Raw genomic sequence first — 23,990 nt, 5'->3', positions numbered from 1 at the left:
AAACGCTAATGATTTTTTCACCTGGCTGCAGCGTGTGATGTCAAAATACTGATTCAAGTAGGTGGGGGGAATCTCGTTACCTACGGTAGGTTCCATGAAGTTCTAAACAAGGCTTTTGTAGTATTTAGTATAAGACAAAAATAACTGTCAGTAAATACAGTACGTAGTTTGTAGACTTGACAGCAATTTGATCGCTGATATCGGTATCCGACAGATAATGAGCATTTTATGATGATCGGTTGTCATAATTTAGCAATTATGCTGCACACAAATGGAATAACTTGTTAACAGAAGTGACGTCAGACCTACTTGTGAGTGGTTTTTCATCCAGATTTTTTTTTCATGCTTTTTGAGTATTTCCATTTTTGAAGGATTTTTCTTGCACTGTACGCTGTTAATTTTACAATGTAATTTTTTTAAATTTAATTTTTTTCCCAGTTTTTTATTTCTTTGTATTTAAATGTTTTTTTTTTGGAGGGGGGGATTAGACCATTTCTCAGCACAGCATGACTGCATGCAAAGAAAAAAGTAAAAAAGGAGAGAAAAAAAACAATTAATTTACAGCCATTAACAGTGGGATAATAATACCTTTAAAAATGACAGAATAAGAGGGTTTCTCTCATCTCCAATTATCTAATCTAGTAGGTCATCCTCAACCAAGTTCATATCCATAAGTGATTTAAAAAAATACCTTGAAAGAAGAATAATCATAGTAGTGAAAAAAAAGAAGAAAAATGATACCGCCTCTTAGCACCTCACAACAAATGTTCCAAAAGCAATGTACAATGATTTACATATTCGCTTCAAGTAAAAAAACATTTTTAGGTGTCAATTTTTTCATTTTCTAAATGGTTTTAATCATGTTAAGCACATTGAGTAACCTTGTGTATGAAATGCGCTGCACAAATAAATTTGCTTCGGAGACAAATTCTGTTTATGTTTTTGATATACTTGACAAATAAGTGTGATTCTAATTATTATCTAAAAGGCTGTGCACACCTGCAAAACCACATTATTTGAATTGTTTATTTTTAAGTCCACTTGATAAGATCTTAAAAAAATCATTTAAATTGCATTAAATTTGATAGGTTATAAAAGTCATATGAATGGTGGGAAAAAAATCTCAATGATTTATCATCTAATTATTTACATCACAAAAATCTGGCATTTGAACAGGTGTGTGTCGACTCTGTATTTAGCATACAACAAAAATGAATCCACTTCTGGGGTAATAGTTATTTAGATTGGCTGGCAACCAGTTCAGGGTTTACCCCACCTCCTGCCCGTTGACAGCTAGGATAGGCTTCAGCACTCCCGCGACCCTCGTGAGGATAAGGGGCTCAGCAAACGGATGGATGGATAGTTGATATTTAGTTTTGATCTTTATTGACATGCCCGTGTGTTCTTCTCCAGGGTCCCCCAGGATCTCAGCCTTCCCCACATACGCAGCCTCCCCCACACAACCCGAGCAATCCCATGATGGGCCCTCACGGACAGGTAAGACAGACAAACACACGCACGCACACACGCACACTTCCTTATTCACACACTCATTCTGGCTGGCTCGGGACAAGCAGCATCCAAGACAGCGTACCGGATGAATAATTTAGCAGCGACGGGCTGGGCTGTGAGGGGCAGAGATGCCTCTGGGGGAGGAGGAGGAGGATTGGGGGGGTGGGGGGGGTCTCCGCCTTCCCCACCCCTCGGACAGGCACTCGCCGTCCCGGAGTCCATCAGTGGAGCATTAATATTGCAGCCCGGCTTGACAACGGCGTGTCTCCTCACGCTTTACCCACCACGAGTTGCTCACGGACGAAAAGAAAAGAGAAAAAATAGTAATTAGTCAAAATGGTGGTGCTTAACTTGCTGTTTTTACGAAATCCCCAACACACACACACCTCACACTCAAGTAATTTGTATTATCTCTTGTGACAAAGTGGCACACGCACTTTTAGTGTCGTCTCAGAGGAAATTCGAGGAACTGGCCGTCTATCATCGTGATCTACTCTGATCCAAGTGTACACGTTTACTGTGTTTGCAGTAAAAAAAATTGTCATCTTCATTACTTATCGCAGCCGCACTATATTTGCTTGTAAATGTGCGTCTCCCCAACTTCCACTGATATATCCCATGGGGTAGACCTGCATGAATTATTACATCTTAAATCCCGCACCCGATGAACTTGATCACACGTAAGGATTTGTGTAAATATTTTACATAATTGTCGGCCATTTCCCAACCAGATAGGAGGAAAAATCACTCTTACACAGCTTACACCAAAGAACAGTATTAGGTTAATATTTTCTGATCAACTTTGAAGACTTTTAATCACAGGTGTCAAACTTAAGGCCCAGGGGCCAGATCTGGGGCGTGCATGATTTTATGTGGCCCGCGGAGGCAAATCGTGTGTATCGACTTCCATGATTTTTGTTAACATCTGTCCCAAAATTTCAAATTGTCATGTCATAAATGATAACGTTGCATCATTACAAGCATTTTTGTGTTACCAAACAACAGTACTTGGAAAACCCATTACCCTTGATTTATGATTCCAAAACTAGTTCGTAAATTTCTTGTGTGAATATGAGGAGACAGTTAAAGATTTTTATGGTTTCACAGTCATAATGGCCCTCCGAAGGAAACCCCAAGTAAAATGTGGCCCGAGTGAAAATGAGTTTGACACCCCTGCTTTAAAAGATTGAAAAAATTGTCGAATGAAGAAAATACTGGTCAAATTATTAGATACATGTGCACATTTGAGTGAAATCATATATATTCATCCATCCATTTTCTTCGCCGCTTATCCACAAAAGGGTCACAGGGAGTGCTGGAGCCTATCCCGGCCGTCAACGGGCAGGAGACGGGGTTCACCCCGAACTGGCTGCCAGCCAATCGCAGGGGACATTGAGACAAACAACCACACTCACAATCACACCTAGGGGCAATTTCGAGTGTCCAATTAATGTTGCATGTTTTTGGGATGTGGGAGGAAACCGGACTGCCCGGAGAAAACCCACGCAGGCACGGGGAGAACATGCAAACTCAACAAGGCGGGGCTGGGATCGAACCCCGGTCCTCAGAACTTTGAGGCCAACGCTTTACAGCTGATCCTGTTCCTTTGGCCGATGTTTTGCTCTGAATAGCAAGCAAAGAATTGAGCCACGAGTGGCGTGTAGTAGTAATGAACTCCATTCTCTTCACAACAAGCTGCAGTTTGGCAGATAGTGAATAATTCTTTAAAAATTAAGTTTCAGGCTGTTTATTGCCTATCAGGTTGAAATTTACTGTCAAACTAAACATCACACAAAGACATTTACACGTGTGTTCAGAATAACAACTCACTGGTTATCCCAATTCTAACTTAATGCTCACAAACAATGCCAAATGCCATAGATGGGCTACAGAATAGCGTCACCGTCACATGTGATTCCAAGCAATGCATAGTTGAGCACAAATGGTGGACCACCACGTGTAGACAGCTAAGAATATCAAACTGACATATTCTTTAATCTCTGTGGGAAATAATTAATCATACTTCTTCATAATGAGGAGTAACTTGTGAGCTTCTCCGTGTATAAAAGTAATATACAGCCCCCTGGTGGCCAAGGTGCACACACCAGAAGCAACAGCGTATTGTCTGTTGAATTAAAAACAAGAAAATGTGGAATAAATTATTCTTTACTTTACATTTAATTATGTGACTGTCCATGTTTTTTATAAAATACAGTACGACATAGTGCTATTTTATTTTTAAAGACATTCCAAAAAAATATATATATATTTTTTTCAAGAGGCTGGAATGGATGATTTCATTCATGTTTTCATTAATTTAATTCAGAAAGAAACAATTTAAACTCTTATATCAAGTCACCACTGTTTTGTGTAAAATACATTTGAAAGAAACAGGGATAAAATAAATCTACAGTACAGTACAATACAAAAATACAATCCTTCCAAAAGTACTGTTACAATATATTTAAAGAGTATCAAATTGATGAACGAATATTTGCCTTATCTACGTTACGCTATTGAGCTGCTTGAGAGGGACAAAATATGCCACACAGCTCTCAGCATGCTGCAGTTCACATCCACACCTCTGCAACCTACGAAGTGAACACACAAAAAAAGAACCTGCTTTTAAATAATTCGTAAAGGAACACTTTATGCTACAGCTGTGGTGTACCATTGGAGTGGCCAGTGAGTAAATGTTGCATGTTTTTCATAGCTTACGTTCTGCGCTGATGTGACAATGAACACGCAGCGGTCTTACATAACAAGCACTGAAGAGCACAAAACGTACACCATCATTTACACTCCACTTGTTTTTTTTGTTTGTTTTTTTGTCGTATATTGTCAGCCTCTTGCTCTCATTCCCGTAAATTGTTCCTTGCAAAGTTCCATTTTTTTAAGGTTCTACCTTTCTTTGACTTCATCCTAATGCCTTACCTGAGGTCTTGCCATTCTGAAGTAAATCCATATTTAGGAATATCATGTATGTAACTGATTTGAACAAGTGCATTCTTCTGCGTTACAACACCTCCCCCTGTTGACTGATTCTTGAATTGACCACGTTCACGGCCTACAATGACTGTGTCTACAAAGCCGCTTTTAAAAAGTTAATAACAATAATAATTAAAATACGTTTCTCATCTCTTTTTTTTACAGCCATTCATGTCACCGCGGTACCCGGGCGGTCCGAGACCCGCGCTCCGCATGCCAAACCAGCCGCCCGGGAGCATCCCCGGATCACAGCCTCTCCTGCCAAACAGCCTGGACCCCACCAGACCTCAAGGTACCGACTAACAATGACCGAGCTTTTTGTCGGTGATTGATGGGGATTTATTTTCCAGGCAAGATGGCATTTTTCATCTTTTTGTCTGAAAACAACACAGAAAACAAGAAAAATATTCCATCTACGTTTTAAATGTCTTAGTTCATAGGTGTCAAACTCAAGCCCTGGGGGCCAGATTCGGCCTGCTGCATGATTTTATGTGGCCCAAATCTGGAGTGTCAATTTCAATTATTCTTGTAAAAATCTGTACAAAAATTTCCAATTGTCATGCGTCATAAATGATAATTTGAGATATTACATTTTTGTGTTACCAAACATGAAAAGTTGAAAAACACATTACCCTTGATTTCTGATTCCAAAATACGTCATAAATTGATGATGTAAATATGATGAGACGATTAAATATTGGTATTGTTTCAGTCATAACGGCCCTCTGAGGGAACCACAATGTGGCCCGTGAGAAAAATGAGTTTGACACCCCTGTCATAGTTGGTGCCACTGTTTTTGTTTGCAATATGGGGGACAAAGTTGACTTTGCAATTATTTGCCCTCTGAGAAAGTATCGCAGCTGTAACTTTGTGTGCAGTGGCTGCTGATATTTGTTGTTGTTTTTCGTTTATTTTTTTAAAGGTGATTTCTTTGTCTTTGCACAGGACATCCAAACATGGGCGGGCCGATGAGAATGAATCCCCCTCGAGGAATGGGAGGCATGGGCCCACAGGTAGGAAAAACTGAATTGCACGGGATCCTACGTATCCCAAATTTGATGACTTTAAAACAATCAGATAAAAAACATTAAGTGTAATGGTAAGTACAAATAATATTTGTATGAAAAACCCTTCTAGGCCAACTGAAAAACAGTGAGAACGACGATAAACCGAGTAAACCTTCTTCTGACTTGTGGACACATTTTTACACCACTATGGAAAGTCGTGCTTTGCGATCCATTTGCAGTCACTCACAATTGAAAAATGTACCGGTGTGGTTAGTCATGCTCGCAGATAAAGTTGCGGGTGTGATTAGTGATGAAATAATTTACTGGATTAGTATAACATAACTGCAAATTAAAAATAAAATAAAGAAATACATAACTAAAATAGAAAACTAAAATTTCAAACTCAGAAATGATCATTTCAAATTTCAACTGATATTAGTAGAACATGATATAAAACGGTATTTAAAATTTTTCATCAATAAAAATTATTAATTTGACAAACTTTATCTGAAGAAAAGTTAAATGCGCTGGCCTGTCAAGGAATAAACACCAACGGTCTATATAACTATGTTTTGATATATATATATTTATTTATTTATTTTTAATTTTTATTTTTTTTCATGTTTTTTTTTTTTAATGCAATGTTTTGAAAATGCTGAAAGTTTAGTTCGACGTAATCGGCGTTAGTGGCAACAAGCTAGCGATACATTGGAACAAACATTCCTGTCGCCAATCGTGATGTATTGTGGTTGGGGGGTGGGGGGAGCACGCATTGCGGGACTGCCGTAAATAGGAGGCCGGCTTGCTAGAACGCGCCTTTATGTGCACGCGCTCGACGTATTGGCCACACCTGAGTCAAGCGATGAGGTGGATGATAGTCTAATGTATTTACTTATTTTTTGTCACTCTGCCTCACGATCGATGGATTGAGCACCCCTGGTTTAGCTGAATTTCCTTTGACATGGCTCATGAGGTTGATGACTTTCGACGTACAGTAAATGCGCTCGCAGCTCTGAACATGTGCGTTTGGCATCACTTCCGACCATGCTCAGTTCGGTTAACTTGCATTTCCTGTTACCAGGTGAATACTGATTGTTTAGGAAAATAAGCGACGTCTTTCAATGTCTATTTTTTCTACTCGGAAACAAATTTGACGCGCGTGATTTTTTGCGCTCGACTGTGCAGATTTGTGAGCGCGGTGGCGCATGATCGTGCTCGTCAGATCACAGTGACTGCATTTGTAACTTCTAAACTTCATATGTTGTGACAACTCTAAAACATGGGACCCCCGAATCTTTTTCCTACTGTACTGGCCAGTAATTTTTATATTTATGTCGAGTGGACCCAGTATTACTTTTTACTGTAACGGCAAGCAATTATCACACGTAGAGTATGAAAAGTATAATGTTGAAACCTGGGGCCTAGGATTGAGACTTGAGGAACACCACCGATCTATATCTACAGGTTGTCCTCAATTTATGATGACATTCTGTTTCTATGCCGGCAACTTTTTCTTTCGTAACTTGAAGGCTCCTTGATTTCTAAAAAATCTGTCGGGCTTCTAGACACACTGATACTTGTCTTGACTGCTGGCTGTACCGTCCATGCATCCGATTTACATAGCAAAAGCAAACTCGCTCTCTGCGGAACAGCCTACTTTCCCTTGCCAACTTGACAACTTTTTAATGCGAGCTTGGCTCGTCGCTGGAGTCTGCCCACTCTACACGCTCCCCGTGCCCGCCTGCCGACTCCCACCTTGGGAGGAATATCGCACACTTGCCAGCACGTTCACCGAAAGTTGTGCCAACGTGACGCACTTTCCTTTTTACACTTTTGGCTGTCGCTGTTTTGTCCTGTGTCCCTTTAAATGACAATGACTGGACATCTGCTTGATTGTGCAGCGGCCTCACAAGACGCACACGCATGCATGTGCGCACACATGCGGACGCACACGCAGGTACCCCGTGGTACCCATTTACTCCGATGCCACCCTTGGCACAGAGCGCACTGGCAGCTGGTGTGGCATCTGCTTGACAAGTGTAATCGTCTGCTGAACAAAACTCTTCCTCAGAGTGGAGCCTCATTCACCACACACTCACGCAGACACTCACACGTGCAAAAACAAAACACGGTGGTACATAAATACTGTGGAGTCTCTAAAGTCCTCAATTCTGAATTCCAACATTTTCATGAAAAATACACCTCAAAATTGTCTTAAAACTTGTTTCCCAGATGATGTCAGCAAACCTCATGAGTATCAGATGATTACATCTAGGCAAGTGTTCGGTGTTTTCATTGGATAAAAGAGGATGAATAGACAACAAGAGGTTATGCGAATTAAACATTCACATTAAAAACAGTACGACATCATAAATGTCATCACTTCTATCTATCATAGTTTCTTTACAGTGGCTAACTTTGTTCTACACTTGCTTAATGCAGCAGCATGGGCGTCATTACCCGGGCTCGGACTTGCCCTCCGAGTACCCATTCATTTTTCATAGTAGCATTAATAGTAGTTAACAGGAATGAATGACTAGCAAATCAAAAACAAATTATTACTCCTTGTACTCTTCCGAAATAATAGTCCAACAAAAGGAAAAACCCGCTCGCACATTTTGGGTAACGTGTTTTAGCTGCCGTGTCTTCCTCTGGAAATTCAAATTATCTGATTTCAGGCCACTTGGCAGAAAAACACATGTAACTCAGGAATGGATGGATGATTTTAAATAATATCTCACATTTTTCCTCAGGTAACATTAATGATTAGTCGAAAAGGTTGGTTTGGTAAAATACAGGAACTTTAACTTTAAAAAGGCTTACTTTAACCAGAATCCTTCACTTTACTTTAGCCAAAGTTACAAAACAAAGTTTTGCCTGTCAGTGACGTAAATCCTCGCTGCACAGTGCCTTCATTACTTCGAAAAAGCTAGCAGGCTAGCTACTTAGCCTGATGGCTAGCTAGCTAGCTGTCATCAGTCTGCCTTTGTATGTGGCAATTCTGTGAATATCCATGTTGCGACTCAGAGCGAGGATAAAGGAAGTCGCCTTGAGCATCGAAATCTAAATTGTTAGCCTAATAGCATGATTTCCAAAGTAATTTGGACCTCCCTGCTTACTAAAAACAAATGTTTACACTTCATTTTGATTCACTGTGTAGATTGACAGTCATCGGGGTTCATGGTAATCAGCAGAGGTTGACTCGAGGCAAATGGAATCTTCTTTTTTATTAAATCAGTTCTTTTTTCTCTCTTTCGGAAACTCTTCATTTAGGCAACTGTTGTTAGGTAGATGACACGCACCAGTAACTTCAGAAGTTACGGCCATTGTGCTTCACTGACTGTGTCTTTTCCTATTTTCTTCCCACAGAATTACGGCGGAGGAATGAGGCCTCCTCCAAACTCAATGGGGCCAGGGATGCCCGGCATGAATATGTTAGTAGCTTGTTCAAAACGCATTTTTATTTACTGTAATTCCCGGCCTACAGAGCGCCTCACTGAGCACATTTGTAAAGGAAATACCATATGGTGCATACATACGCCGCAGCGGTGTAAAAGCCCCAAGTGCCCACATTGAAACACGAGATATATACACGACGGTACACAGTTTAACGTGATTGCTAACGGTAGTGCTGCGCTAACACTAGTGCTAAAGCTAGTTCTGCGCTAACACTAACAGGGCCAGTTAAAATAAAACTTACTGGTAAATATCACTGAGACACGCCAGTAACACAGTGGCAACATGCTAGCAAAGCGCTAACAGGATCGGTAAAAGTCATTTCCTCGGCACATATATTCCACCGGTCTCATTCTTACCTTTTCCCTTTGAGTGCCCCCTTGCGACCGTGAGAAAAAAATGGACAAATTAGCGGCATCACCACATAAACCGCACGGTTTAAAGCATGTGAAAGAAGTTGCGGCTTGTAGGCCGGAAATTACGGTATTTTAAAAACCTCTTTCATTCCTCTGTATGGTGAATGCGGATGAGGGAATGACAGAATAATTCCAAAGAGTTTTTGTGGATTTTTATGTAAAACACTGCTGTATAGTTAAATGAATGCATCCCTGATTGTTAGTATATTTTTATTTTGCGTGTGCAAAGTTGCGTCCGGTATGTGTTACAACAGTTAGCGTGAAGTTAAACCTGTGATTTATTTTTACCTTAAGGGGTCCTGGCGGAAGGGGTCCATGGCCTAACCCTAACAACAACTCAGTGAGTGACACTTTCCCCTCATGTCATTATCTGCGCTGACATCTGAGTGTGTTTGACATGGCAGTGTGTCGTCTCTCCACAGATAGCTTATTCGTCTTCATCTCCGGGCAACTACGTGGTGAGTGTCCCGCTGCCGTCTTCGTGTGTGTGTGACCATGAAGTAATCCGTCACTTCTGCTGAGATGTGTAAGCGGAGGCATGCTGACACCGCCGAGCACTCACTTTACTCTCCTCCTTTCTTGTTGCTTTCTTCAGGGCCCCCCAGGGGGCGGAGGCCCACCAGGAACTCCCATCATGCCGAGTCCTGGAGGTGAGTCATGGATCTTTCCCGTTTCAATGCAACGGTTTCATATTTTAGTGAAGGAATACTTACAGTATAGACTCAGTGAGGCTAGCATGAGCCATTGAGGACTACAATGGGCAAAAATCAATTTTCGTCATTTTGCAGGAAAGATATTTAAAGTTTGGGGAAATTGAAGTTGGCCCATAGTTGCACAGATGATTTCGTATTGGAACTAAACCTTGGTTTTGACCAGTATTCTTGTGGAAGATGTGTTTTTTTTTTTTTTTTAATTTCTGTGCCAATGACAAAAATGGAGTTCCCCCACTTTAGTGGCTCATATAAGGAAAACTTAAATCTTTATTTAACAAGCAGAAATCATGCAGCATATTTGAAGAAAGATTTCAAATATCTTTTCAAATCATAAATTCACTTTTACAGCATTGAGGAAAGACAATATGGGCAAAGAAATCGGGTGTTGAAAATTGGGCAAAGATTATTTTAATTCATTAGGGACAAGGTATCAAAAATGATGCCAAATGTGAATACAAATTCATATTTAAGGAAACAAGAATTTACTTAATCAAAATGTCTTAACATGTTGATCTAGTGATGTTGCAAGGGTTACACTTGTGGGAATACATCAGTATTTGCCCGCGGGGGGGGAATTGCAAACAAAAAGGTTAATGTTACCAGAAAAAAGATATTTAACACGCAAAAAAATTTTGCCATTGAATTATTATTTTGGACTGTCACTCCATTAGCAAATTTTTGGTTTGAGTTGTTATTACCAAAGCCATTAATATTGTTTTTATAATACGTTCAGCATCTTGGGGGGAAAGGTATGTGCTTTTGGCCCATTGTCAAGAAAAAAAAATTTCAGTTTACCGATGAAGTTTATTTGAAGAAAAATCTCAAAATTCTAGAGCAAGAATATTAGTTGTTGATTAGCAATGTAATGAATTATACAAAGGTTTTATAAGTAAAGCAAGAAATTGTATTTATATTTAAATGACAATGGTTGAGGGGGGGCATGTGGACGACCGGTCATAGTCAGATGGCCTCAGGTTGAAATCCGGCCTCACCTGTGTGGAGTTTGCATGCTCTCCCGTACCTGTGTGGGTTTTCTCCTGCCACCCTGGTTTCCTCCCACATTCCAAAAACATGTATGGTAATTTTAGTTGAAGATTTTAAATTGCCCATAGGTGAGAATGATTGTTTGTTGAGTATTCGTCCCCTGCAATTTGACTGGCGAACAGTTCAGGGTGTTCACTTCAGGCTCTCCATCAGAGTCAACTGAGATAGGCGATGCCAGCATGCCTGTTACCCTAGTGAGGATATGTGGCACTGAAAATGGATGGATGAATGAAAATATTTGCATAAAAAGTTTTATTGTTCTGAATAGTACAGCGTACGTAAGTGCTGCTCCATCCGAACTTTGAAAATGACCAATCTGGAGCCCTTCTTGAGATTTGGCTAGGAACAAACACAGTATGATCACCTATGAATATTAGCTGTTGTGTTGATTATTTATTACATTTTTCTGTTGCGCTACGTTTCCTGGGAAACCTTCCATATAATACTGTCCCGCCCTGGTACTCAGTGAGGTATACTTTCCACTGCCAGTCGCCAAGACTACAGATCATGTACACACTTCAATCCCCCACAAAATTGTACACCTCCCACTCACGATTGGTCCTCAGTCTCAACAACAGTGGCCAGATTCAGGCACTTAGTCCATGGCGCATCCAGATCTATGAGAACGCCCCCACCTCCTGGACTTTTACTTGCAACTTTCTGTCAGTAATGTCAGATCAAGGTCACCTCATCCTTGTTGGCGGCGACAAGGAGTGCTTTTGCAAAGTTTCCACACTGTTCCTGTAACGGCACAATCTCTGTCGAGTAGATTGCCATAATGGCTCTTGACTGGTTTCGTGCCGCGTAGAAAACAGGTGCACACGTTGACATAATGTCAAGAGCATGAGCGGTTGTTACGCGCCAATCAGGTAATTTTATGAGAAACTAGTCATGATATTACAAGGAGAAAAACCGTCATCATAAGAGAACAACTTGCAATTTTCTGAGGAAAAAAAAGTAATTGGACTATTTTTGTGACTGGAGTAAATCCAGCACGACAGTCAGTGTAAATCTGCCCGGAGACTAATTGTCATAATTCTGCAGATGCATGTAGCTGGCATATTAAAAAAAAATGTCTGTCTATACCGTTGTGAGAGTGAACACAGTCGACTTCATTTGGCGCGAATCGAAGCAACTTCTTTCATTCCCTCTAAATGAAGCGCAATGACGGGGTCGCACGGAAGAGCGAGCCGTGTGTGACATTGTCACCTGGCCAGTGTGGCAACAGACCGAAATATTTGACTTAAAATATGACATACGACTTACCGTAAATATGTCCTCGGACTTCATGTATCTATCACCACCCAACCCCGAGCACTCGTGTGCAATAAAATCTGATTGACTGTACACCATATGACAATAATTACTTCTTATGGATAAAATTGTTTTTGCCAAAATTGTGTTTCTCTTCTGATTTTGCCAATTTACCAAATGTTGTGATTTTGGACTTGAAACCGGATCCAGCGTCAGAAGAAAAAGAGGAATGCACAGAGCCTACAACTGAGTGTAGGGACTTTGAATGTTGGGACTATGACAGGAAAAGCACAGGAGTTGGTTGACATGATGATTAGGAGAAAGGTTGATATTCTGTGCATCCAAGAGAGCAGGTGGAAAGGTAGTAAGGCTAGAAGTTTGGGAGCAGGGTTTAAATTATTCTACCACGGAGTAGATGGGAAGAGAAATGGAGTAGGGGTTTTTTAAAGGAAGAGCTGGCTAAGAATGTCTTGGAGGTAAAAAGAGTATCAGATCGAGTGATGAGACTAAAATTTGAAATTGAGGGTGTTATGTATAATGTGGTTAGCGGCTATGCACCACAGGTAGGATGTGACCTAGAGTTGAAAGAGAATTCTGGAAGGAACTAGATGAAGTAGTTCTGAGCATCCCAGACAGCGAGAGAGTTGTGATTGGTGCAGATTGTATGGACATATTGGTCAAGGAAACAGGGGCGATGAAGAAGTGATGGGTAAGTACGGCATCCAGGAAAGGAACTTTGAGGGACAGATGGTGGTGGACTTTGCAAAAAGGATGGAGATGGCTGTAGTGAACACTTATTTCCAGAAGAGGGAGGAACATATAGTGACCTACAAGAGCGGAGGTAGAACCACGCAGGTAGATTATATTTTGTGCAGACGATGTAATCTGAAGGAGGTTACTGACTGTAAAGTAGTGGTAGGGGAGAGTGTAGCTCGACACGCATAGGATGGTAGTATGTAGGATGATTCTGGTGGTGGGTAGGAAGATTAAGAAGACAAAGGTAGAGCAGAGAACCATGTGGTGGAAGCTGAAAAAGGAAGAATGTCGTGCGGCCTTCCGGAAAGAGGTGAGACAGGCTCTCGATGGACAACCGAAGCTCCCGGAAGACTGGACGACGACAGCCAAGGTGATCAGAGAGACAGGCAGAGAGTACTTGGTGTGTCATCTGGTAGGAAAGGGGAGAAGGAGACTTGGTGGTGGAACCCCAAAATACAGGGAGTCATACAAGGAAAGAGATTAGCGAAGAAGAAGTGGGATACTGAGAGGACTGAGGAGAGGCGAAAGGAGTACATCGAGATGCGACGTAGGGCAAAGGTAGAGGTGGCAAAGGCTAAACAGAGGCATATGAAGACATGTACACCAGGTTGGACACGAAAGAAGGAGAAAAGGATCTCTACAGGTTGGCCAGACAGAGGGATAGAGATGGGAAGGATGTGCAGCAGGTCAGGGTGATTAAGGATAAGATGGAAATGTGTTGACTGGTGCCGCTAGTGTACTAAATAGATGGAAAGAATACTTTGAGAAGTTGATGAATGAAGAAAATGAGAGAGAAGAAGAGTTGAAGAGGCAAGAGTGAAGGACCAGGAAGTGGAAATGATTACTAAGGGGGAAGTCAAAAGGCACTACAAAGGATGAAAAATGGAAAGGCAGTTGGTCCTGATGACATACCGGTAGAGGTATGGAAGCAATTTGAGAGATGGCTGTGGAGTTTTTGACCAACTTATTCAACAGAATACTAGCGGGCGAAAAGATGCCTGAAGAATGGAGGAAAAGTGTTCTAGTTCCCATTTTTAAGAACAAAGGGGATGTTCAGAGCTGTGGGAACTATAGAGGAATAAAGTTGATGAGCCACACAATGAAGTTATGGGAAAGAGTAGTGGAGGCTAGACTCAGGACAGAAGTAAGTATCTGCGAGCAACAGTATGGTTTCATGCCTAGAAAGAGTACCACAGATGCATTATTTGCCTTGAGGATGCTCGTGGAAAAGTACAGAGAAGGTCAGAAGGAGCTACATTGTGTCTTTGTGGATCTAGAGAAAGCCTATGACAGAGTACCAAGAGAGGAACTGTGGTACTGCATGCGTAAGTCTGGTGTGGCAGAGAAGTATGTTAAAATAGTACAGGACATTATGATGGCAGCAGAACAATGGTGAGGTGTGCCTTAGGTGTGACAGAGGAATTTAAGGTGGAGGTGGGGACTGCATCAGGGATCAGCTCTGAGCCCCTTCCTGTTTGCAGTGGTAATGGATAGGCTGACAGATGAGGTTAGACTGGAATCCCCTTGGACCATGATGTTCGCAGATGATATTGTCATATCCAGTGAAAGCAGGGAGCACGCAGAGGAACAATTGGAAAGATGGAGACATGCACTGGAAAGGAGAGGAATGAAGATTAGCCGAAGTAAAACAGAATATATGTGCGTGAATGAGAAAAGTAGAGGGGGAAGAGTGAGGCTACAGGAGAAGAGATAGCGAGGGTGGACGACTTCAAATACTTGGGGTCAACAATACAGAGCAATGGAGAGTGTGGTCAGGAAGTGAAGAAACGGGTCCAAGCAGGTTGGAACAGCTGGCGAAAGGTGTCTGGTGTGTTATGTGACAGAAGAGTGTCTGCTAGGATGAAGGGCAAAGTTTACAAAACAGTGGTGAGGCCGGCCATGATGTACGGATTAGAGACGGTGGCACTGAAGAAACAACAGGAAGCTGAACTGGAGGTGGCAGAAATGAAGATGTTGAGGTTCTCGCTCGGAGGGACCAGGTTGGATAGGATTAGAAATGAGCTCATTAGGGGACAGCCAAAGCTGGATGTTTTGGAGACAAGATTCGAGAGAGCAGACTTCGATGGTTTGGACATGTTCAGAGGCGAGAGAGTGAGTATATTGGTAGAAGGATGCTGAGGATGGAGCTCCCAGGCAAAAGGGCGAGAGGAAGACCAAAGAGAAGGTTTATGGATGTGGTGAGGGAAGACTGAGGGCAGTTGGGGTTCGAGAGAAGATGCAGGAGATAGGCTAAGATGGCAAAAGATGACACGCTGTGGCGACCCCTAACGGGACAAGCCGAAAGGAAAAGAAGAAGATCATATGGGATTTTAATATGAGATCATATTGCTCGTACATTTACCCACAGCTGAGGTAAATTCATCATCAAAGATGATAAATAATATTCAATTATCCGAATTGGGGCGGCACGGTGGATCAGCTGGTAAAGCGTTGACTTCACAGTTCTGAGGGCCCGGGTTCAATCCTGTCCCCACCTGTGTGAAGTTTGCATGTTCTCCCCATGCCTGCGTGGGTTTTCTCCGGGCACTCCGGTTTCCTCCCACATCGCAAAAACATGCAACATTAATTGGACAATCTGAATTGCCCCTAGGTGTGATTGTGAGTGTGGCTGTTGTCTGTCTCCATGTGCCCTGCGATTGGCTGGCGACCAGTTCAGGGTGTACCCTGCATCCTGCCCGTTGGCAGCTGGGATAGGCTCCAGCACTCCCTGCGACCCTCGTGAGGATAAGTGGCAAAGAAAATGGATGCATACACGAATAGGCAGATCCACTGGTGCCCTAGCCTAGAACTACAGTACTTACTTTGAGTCTCCTTCACTTGCAGTTTGCACTGCTGAATCTGCTAAAGTTATGAATTTAAATAAGAACAATACTGGAATTAGATTTACATTACTGGTAGGCTTGATTTTCTCTATTCATGTCTGCACTTAACATAAAAATGACAAAAAAACAGAGTTAGCTGACTCTCGTTCTCTATTCTCTTATCATGTGATTAATTTATTTTATGAGACAATAATCCAAATTGTACGAGTGAAAAATAGACGTTAATGTATTTTGTATTCCCCCCCCCTGTATTTCCATTAAATGAGTTGTATTCTTGTAAAATTGTTCTGTAAAATTAGGCATTTTCATGAAAAAAGCAATCTTTTAACTGACCATAAAGATTTTGACTCTTTTGTGACCAAAATATCACTATTCTTTTTCAACTCTTTCTGTAAACTCAATTTTTTACAAATCACAGGAAAAGGATATGAAACATGCACATAAAGTTGTGCATACATTTTTTTTAAACATCCACTTGTTTTTTCCTTATAGATTCAACAAACTCGAGTGAAAACATCTACACGATGATGAACCCTATCGGCCCTGGTGGAAACAGACCTAACGTGAGCAAGAAGAAGAAAAAATAATAATAAAGTAATTTTCTTGTCAGTGACAACCTTATTCTTTCTTTGCAGTTCCCGATGGGACCGGGGCCAGACGGGCCCATGGGTGGCATGGGCGCCATGGAGCAGCATCATATGAACGGCTCGCTAGGTGAGCATGGAGGCGGCGCTCGTTACTGGAAGTCAAACGGCGCCTTCCAGAGGCCGGCTGACGAAGCACTCCATTCTCTTTAGCTGTAATTAAAACGAGATTGGATTAGTTGATGGCGCAGATATGCACTCTTGCGTGTCTAATACTCAGCTTCATTCAAGTCTATTAGGCTGCTTGGAACGGGTATGTCAATTACTATGTGGACCAGTCCTAAGCTTTCATTTCTATTGTCTGCTCACAGGCTCTGGTGACATGGACGGGTTGCCAAAGGTGAGATGCAAAACAGTTTGTGTGTGTGTGTTTAGATTTTGCACGACTTCAGATTTAATTTTTTTTAATCGACACTAATGTGGTGAAAGTTGAGGCGATCTCGACTAGTCGCTGATGACGTCGTTGATGTATACAAGTGCGGCTCACTAAATTAGAAAAGTGTGAAAAGCTCAATATTGTCCAATTCTAATAGTAAAACTAATATTATGGAGATGCACTACACAAGCTCAGAGAGAAACAGGTTATGACAGGACATATACGAGGGCAGCAGAACAGTGGTGAGGTGTGCCGTCGGCGTAACAGAAGAATTTAAGGTGAAGGTGGGATTGCATCAGGGATCAGCTCTGAGCCCCTTCAAGTTCGCTGTCGTAATGGATAGGCAGACAGATGAGATTAGACTGGAATCCCCTTGGACCATGATGTTCGCAGATGATATTGTGATCTGCAGTGAAAGCAGGGAACAGGCAGCGGTACAATGACAAAGAAATGGAGGTATGCACTGGAAAGGAGAGGAATGAAGATTAGCCGAAGTAAACCAGAATATATATGCATGAATGAGAGGGGCAGAGGAGTAAGAGTGAAGCTCCAGGGAGAAGAGATAACGAGGGTGGACTACTTCAAATACAGAGCAATGGAGAGTGTGGTAAGGAAGTGAAGAAATGGGTCCAAGCGGGGCAGAACAGTTGGCGGAAGGTGTCTGGTGTTCTATGTGACAAAAGAGTATCCACTGGGATGAAGGGCAAAGTTTATAAAACAGCGGTGAGGCCAGCCATGATGTACGGATTAGAGACGGTGGCACTGAAGAGACAACAGGAAGTAGAACTGGAGGTGGCAGAAATTAAGATGTTGAGGTTCTCGCTCGGAGTGAGCAGGTTGGATAGGATTAGAAATGAGCTCATTAGAGGGATAGCCAAAGTTGGATGTTTTGGAGACAACGTTAGAGAGAGCAGACTTCATTGGTTGGGACATTTTCAGAGGCGAGAGAGTGAGTATGTTGGTTGAAGGGTGCTGAGGATGGCGCTGCCAGGCAAAAGAGTGAGAAGACCAAAGAAAAGGTTGATGGATGTTGTGAAGGGAGGACATGAGGACAGTGGGTGTGAGAGAGGAAGATGCACCAGATAGGCTTAGATAGAAAAAGATGACATGCTGTGGCGACCCCTAATGGGACAAGCCGAAAGGAAAAGAAGACGAATAAGAAGAAGGTGATGATAGCTTACAACAAAGGGAAATAGTTAAATCTCTTGAAAGTAGAATATTCCACAAAACAATTTTTCATGTAGAAATTAGGCGGGAATTTCTTAGCGTCCCAAACCGGGACGTGGTAACAAAAAGAAATTGCTCCCTGGTCAGTACTGGAGGTTCTGGAAATACACACAAAAGTGGTCTTCACTGAGTCAAAGACTTCAAGGACGAGCCTCAACTCCCCCAAATCCTACTGTCCCATTCGAATCAGATACTGTAAACCTGGACTCGCCTTTTACCTGCTACTCACCTGCCCCTCCTCCTCCTTCTTATAACTAAACCCATGATTAAACCATGTTCAGTCACTTCACAACCAGCACCAAATATCGGTGACAATTTAAATAAATTAAAGTGACATTAATTCAATTCAGAACACTTATCTATTGTGGCAAGCGGCTTTTGCATCCTCATCAAGCCAAAAAAGCTAATCGACATCGCACTCTAGACCTCAATGTTGGATTAGTAAAGCTGGCAAATCAACCAGACTGCTAGTCTCTACAACCCCAAGTGTGTTACATAATAAGCATGTCGATCCACTTACTGACTGTGTTGTGCGGTTGTGTGCTAGAATTCTCCCAACAACATGGCAGGCATGAACAATCCCCCTGGCACTCCGCGGGATGACGGCGAGATGGCAGGCAACTTTTTAAACCCATTCCAAAGTGAAAGTGTGAGTAGCACGGCGTATTCAACTACCTCCACCAAGGCCGCCTCATGAGCATTTAAGTCTCCAACAAAATACAACTGAGTCCATTTTGCTGGCTCCCGTTAAAATAATAGATTCAGTAGATAAACAATTCAGCATTTCCAGAACAATTAAATATTGTTGCCTGAGTGCTTGAAAGAAATTCAAGATCGGACTAAATTTTTATCTCCATTTACTAATATTTTTTTTTATTGTATCACTATTCTATAAATGCATTGTAGTTTAATCTGATTCCCATTTAAAAAATATATATGTATATATATATATATATATACTCTAATAGAATTATTGTATTGTTCTTATAGATTTAGTACTATATTTTTATAGTATTTAATATGTGGTATTTTTTCAACAATTTTTTTAATACTTTTTCAGTAGTTTTTTATCATTTTAATTTAAATAAAGTGGACCCAAGCCGTATTTGTAGGGGCATAGGGACCAGGTCATAAAAATAGTCACGAATAGCAAAAATCTGCAGATAATTGATGCCCACGAAAAGTGCATTGGAATTAAAAAAACACGAAGAATTATTGAATTAAAAAGTATAAACCACCAATATGTTTTCAGGGTTGGTTCAGACAAATAAATCAAATAAAAAATGTGGGAAAAAAAACTGTTGAGGTGAAAACCCGGGTGCTGAACTGCGACTTTGCAGGGATCTACTGTATTTTTTAATTAGCTATATTTTAGGTTATCTTATTTTATATTACATGCACAATGTATATTATTTAAATTGTGATTTTGTGTTTTTTAATTAGCTATATTTTAGGTTATCTTATTTTATATTACATGCACAATGTATCTTATTTAAATTGTGATTTTAATTTAATTTATTTTTATTTACACTTTCCATGCTTAGTTGGGGTAATTAGTGCAGTATATAGGTGAATCTGACTTCTAATTTTCCAACCGTAAAGGTCACTTTTAAGAACATCCCGTACAAAAAGAGAGAAAAAATAAAAATAATTCTTGTTGGCTATCAGTCATTCATTCAGAACGGAATTTAGTTTAATTTGATAGTTATGTGATTTGCATCAATCCAATCCATTAAGTGTTAAGAAAAGTCCTGGTGGACGTAGAAAATTCAGAATGTGATTCGTACTTTTATTGTTTTTGTCCTGACAACAAAATGGCATGCATGACCAAACACGCATGGAAGTAGCAACACAACACGCGTGCATGGAAAATATCCTTATCCAAAAAGATTTACCATGATAATGCCTCACCATCTATCACTGCCGCCTTATATTTCCTAACATTCTTCTGTGGGCTGTACTACTCCTCCTATGTACTGCGCTGCTTGCTGCTGGTGTACTCACATAATATTACGTGACTTGCTGCTCTAAAAGGGGGACTGCATTTAGTCCATCGTTGCTTGACTAAGTTCAAAAAGAGTATGGGCTTATCTTTTCTCTCCCTTCCCTCTCTCTTTTTTCTCTTTTTTTACAGTATTCACCCAACATGACGATGAGTGTGTGATTCTTTTTTTTTTTTCATTATTATTTTACTTTTTATTTTACTTTTTCATCTCCCTTTTATCCTCCCCACCCACCCACGGTGCGACTTGCATTGCCCTCTTTCCTTCCCCTTCTCCTCCCTCATTCGTGTGGATCGGCGCGCAGCCCCTCGGGATGCCCATGGACAGCAGGACCCCCCTCAAGGGCCCCCATCCCAGCGTCTGCAAAATGGGTGTAAGAACATGAGACTTTCTTCCTCGCCTGCTACGACCCCCAGCCCTCCCCACCCCTCCTTGTCATGAGCCTTGGAGCGCCCACCCCCCCCCCCAAAAAAAAAAAAAAAAAATCACACCAAATCCGTTCAACCAGTCATGAAGCTCAACAAAGGCAGAAGTAATAAGCACAGGCCCATAAAAATGCACAATTTTGTTATTTTTATTTTAACTCCTGGCAAATCTCGGCGTGGTGCTCCATTCAAGGCCCTCTGGGTAATGGAATATCACATTCGGAGCACAAAGTGTTTTATTGACAAGTAAACAAAACAAACAAAAAAAAAAAACCACTCGGTCAGTATTTTTACTTTGTTTTTATGTTGTGACAATTAATTACCCATTAATGTGTTATGTTCAATGGCAATTTCTATTGTAACAAAGGTAGATATCGCCTTGTGCTGTACATACAGTACAATACATGTACATATGTGATGGACAGTGGATATAGAAAGCTTATAGAACGGCTTCACTTTATTTGGGGTTAATCAGTGGCACTTGAAATGGTGGCAGGTGTGTGCTGAATCCCATTTAACATCAGTTTGAATGCGATTGGTTCATTCCGAAAACAGCTACATCCCCAGTTTCGAGGGTGTGCACACTTGTGCAACCACATTTTCTCAGTTGTTTATTTTTACTGCCCCTCTCAAGAAGATAAAAATTCACTGTACAGGTAACAGGTGCCAAAAGCTTTTGAAATGTTTTTTGATTTCATGTATTTGGATCACGGAAACCAGGCATTTGAAAAGGGGTGTGTAGACTTTTTCTATCCACTGTATGTCAAGGTACATCATGATTTCTGCCAAGTTCATCTTGAAGCAGTTTTACAATGCACTTTTTTCCTAGCCTGAGGTCGGAAACTTTCAGTTTCCCAGTTTCACAGAATGCAACATAAATCAATCAAGGTTGAATCTTTTGTGGTGAGCCAACAGATTTGATCTCATGTATAAATATTTAACAATTATTTCTGTCCTTTTATTCTTTTTATTATCTTTTGATTAAATCCCTAAAATGTGTTTACCACCAGAATAATTTTTTTTTCATTTTTTAATTAATTATTTTTTAATAGCGTTTGACATAATTAAGCTATTTTTGATTCAAGATTTATTGTGTTTATTTGGACTGGAATTCAGTTGTGGTAATTGTACCCTTTGGTATGAAGGAGTATTAGGGCCACACCGCAAACGTAAATTATATTGTGAAAATTAATTTTAAAAAATGCATTTTTGATATTCAGAATAAAGGTTGAACATCTCAAGAATTAAGTTAAACTGTTAAGCCAAGTTATAGTTTTACTAGAAATAGTCATAGTATTATGAGAATAAAAAAATCCTACTTGTACAACCATAAACCCATTTTATTTTATACTTCAACCATATACCTATTGAGGATTAATTTAATGTTTCACATTTTCTTAAAAATTATTTCTTGCACAAATAAACAATTATTTGCTCAATATTATTACATAATTCTCACATTACAATTTGTGTTTGGGGGGGAAATACACCTTTATTTTCATGATATTAAACTATTATTTTTGTAATATGACTTATTTTTACTTGAAAAATCTAAATCTTTATTCTTATAAAACACTTATTTTATTAGTATACCATCACACAATTTTCTTGGGAAAAATCAACTATCGTGAATGATATTCCAAATTTATTCTTTTAATTGTGTGACTTTTTCTCGGAAAAAAAAAATTCTCCTAACATTATGAATTTTTTCTTTAAAAGAGAATGCAACTTTATCCTTGAAGTACAACTTTATATCCTTGATTTGTTCACATTGTTAAAAATAAACCTAATAACAATGTAATGGCTTGAACCAAAATATTATTAGTTTATTCTCATAAAATAAAAATATAAACCAATTTTTATCAGAATAATTGCCCTTGATAATGCAACTTTTTTTCTTACAAATTTAAAAGTAAAAACACAACTTTATATAAACTATAACTGTCTTTGTTTTTCCATTTTTTTAATAGCATGGCCTTAATGCTTCTTCATACATTGGTGAAATAATCCATACTGTTAGAAAGATGCCATAAACAACCAAGTGACGTTTGTTTTTTTTTTTTCCATGTTGTTGTACCAGATTGTTTTGATGCGTTCACCTAAGAATAATCCACAGAACGTCCACGAAATCTTCATTGTAACATGATTCATCCTGTACATTTTTCCTGATTATAAAGGGATGAAAATATTATGATTATGTTATGTGCTGGGTGGTTAACTCCAGGATTTGGCTCCCAGAGGTGGCTCCAACTCCCGCCGGTCAACATGTCGACAAACACCCTCCCTTTATTTCCTCCAATACCACCCCTTCTTCCTTTTGAATTTTTTTTTCCATTTTGTTTTTGTAAATACTGTACAATGCATTTTGATATCATGGACATGTTTTGATATGTCAGTCACTACCGATGAGTACAGCTGAGAGTAAATTATTAATGAAACTGTCCATGTTTTTTTTCATAGAGGAAAGAGGACACCCGAGGACTATTTGGCTCACATGTGGCTGAATGTCCACTCTTGGGGGGATTGGGGAGGGAGGGGGGGGAGACAAAAAATTGTTCTAGGACACAGAGATGACTAGAAGTAATCATTAAAACCTGACCTCATATAGCAGTTTTTAATATGAAGGAATTTTTTTAGCCATTGAAAACACTCAAGTGGAGTTTGTTATGAAATGACCGTGGGGGGGGGAGAAGAGAAACAGTACCCTTTGCTATGGAGCCCTGTATAGACGCTCTCTCGGTTCTGTGTATATGGATCATCTCTGTACTTCTATCGTGATGTATAATACTGTACCATTAGGAGTAAGATCTGCTGATGTTGAGTGTGGGAGGGAGGAGTGGGTCGGGGCTTTCGGGCGGGACATAACGGATTCTCCTGCAGTGTTCAATATGAAGCAGTCTGTCTCCTGGTTTGCTTTGTATTTCATGCTAGGCTAGTTGGGAATCTTGTCTTAGGGACGTAGATGTCTTGTGTAGGTAATAAAGATGTTCTTTGTATGTTTCTTTATATTGTAAAGTTTCTTTTGACTGAAAGGAGGGAGAAAAAAAAATTTGCTTATCAGAAAGAAGAAACAATGCATCGATAATAAATGTTATTTGATTTTTATTTTACTCGCTGTTTGAATCTCTTGTGCAAAAGTGCTACGGTGGTACACGGTCCGTTGTCCCGGTGGCAACAATGTCGAGTCATCCATTCTGGTGGCAAAACTTAAAAAGTAGACATGCACATTATGGAGAAGGTGTTAGCAGTGTGCTACTGTCACATATTTACATTTTATAGATATTACTTGAATTATTCAATACAATTTTCCACACTAGAGTAAAACT

At 40.3% G+C, this 23,990-nt stretch overlaps 1 protein-coding gene across 3 annotated transcripts in view; it reads left to right on the top strand.

The window, feature by feature from the left end:
• The window catches only part of ssbp4 (single stranded DNA binding protein 4), a 129,975-nt gene extending 106,206 nt beyond the window's left edge, over nucleotides 1–23,769 (top strand). For 2 of the 3 annotated variants that reach the window (XM_061824153.1, XM_061824154.1), the window contains exons 6-17: nucleotides 1,414–1,497; nucleotides 4,666–4,792; nucleotides 5,446–5,513; nucleotides 8,877–8,941; nucleotides 9,674–9,719; nucleotides 9,802–9,837; nucleotides 9,975–10,029; nucleotides 16,482–16,552; nucleotides 16,625–16,703; nucleotides 16,945–16,973; nucleotides 18,784–18,885; nucleotides 20,544–23,769. In XM_061824153.1, coding sequence (XP_061680137.1) covers nucleotides 1,414–1,497; nucleotides 4,666–4,792; nucleotides 5,446–5,513; nucleotides 8,877–8,941; nucleotides 9,674–9,719; nucleotides 9,802–9,837; nucleotides 9,975–10,029; nucleotides 16,482–16,552; nucleotides 16,625–16,703; nucleotides 16,945–16,973; nucleotides 18,784–18,885; nucleotides 20,544–20,624 — 843 coding nt within the window. In that variant the 3' untranslated portion in view covers nucleotides 20,625–23,769. Of the gene's footprint in view, nucleotides 1–1,413; nucleotides 1,498–4,665; nucleotides 4,793–5,445; nucleotides 5,514–8,876; nucleotides 8,942–9,673; nucleotides 9,720–9,801; nucleotides 9,838–9,974; nucleotides 10,030–16,481; nucleotides 16,553–16,624; nucleotides 16,704–16,944; nucleotides 16,974–18,783; nucleotides 18,886–20,370 lie in introns of all 3 variants that reach the window. The other variant, XM_061824155.1, reaches the window with a different exon arrangement.
• The last annotated feature ends 221 nt before the right edge of the window (nucleotides 23,770–23,990 follow it).

Source organism: Syngnathoides biaculeatus, chromosome 7 (assembly GCF_019802595.1).
Source record: "Syngnathoides biaculeatus isolate LvHL_M chromosome 7, ASM1980259v1, whole genome shotgun sequence".
Classification (NCBI taxonomy): domain Eukaryota; kingdom Metazoa; phylum Chordata; class Actinopteri; order Syngnathiformes; family Syngnathidae; genus Syngnathoides; species Syngnathoides biaculeatus.
The sequence above is the reverse complement of the archived record's forward strand: the minus strand, read 5'-3'. Positions and strand labels throughout refer to the sequence as shown.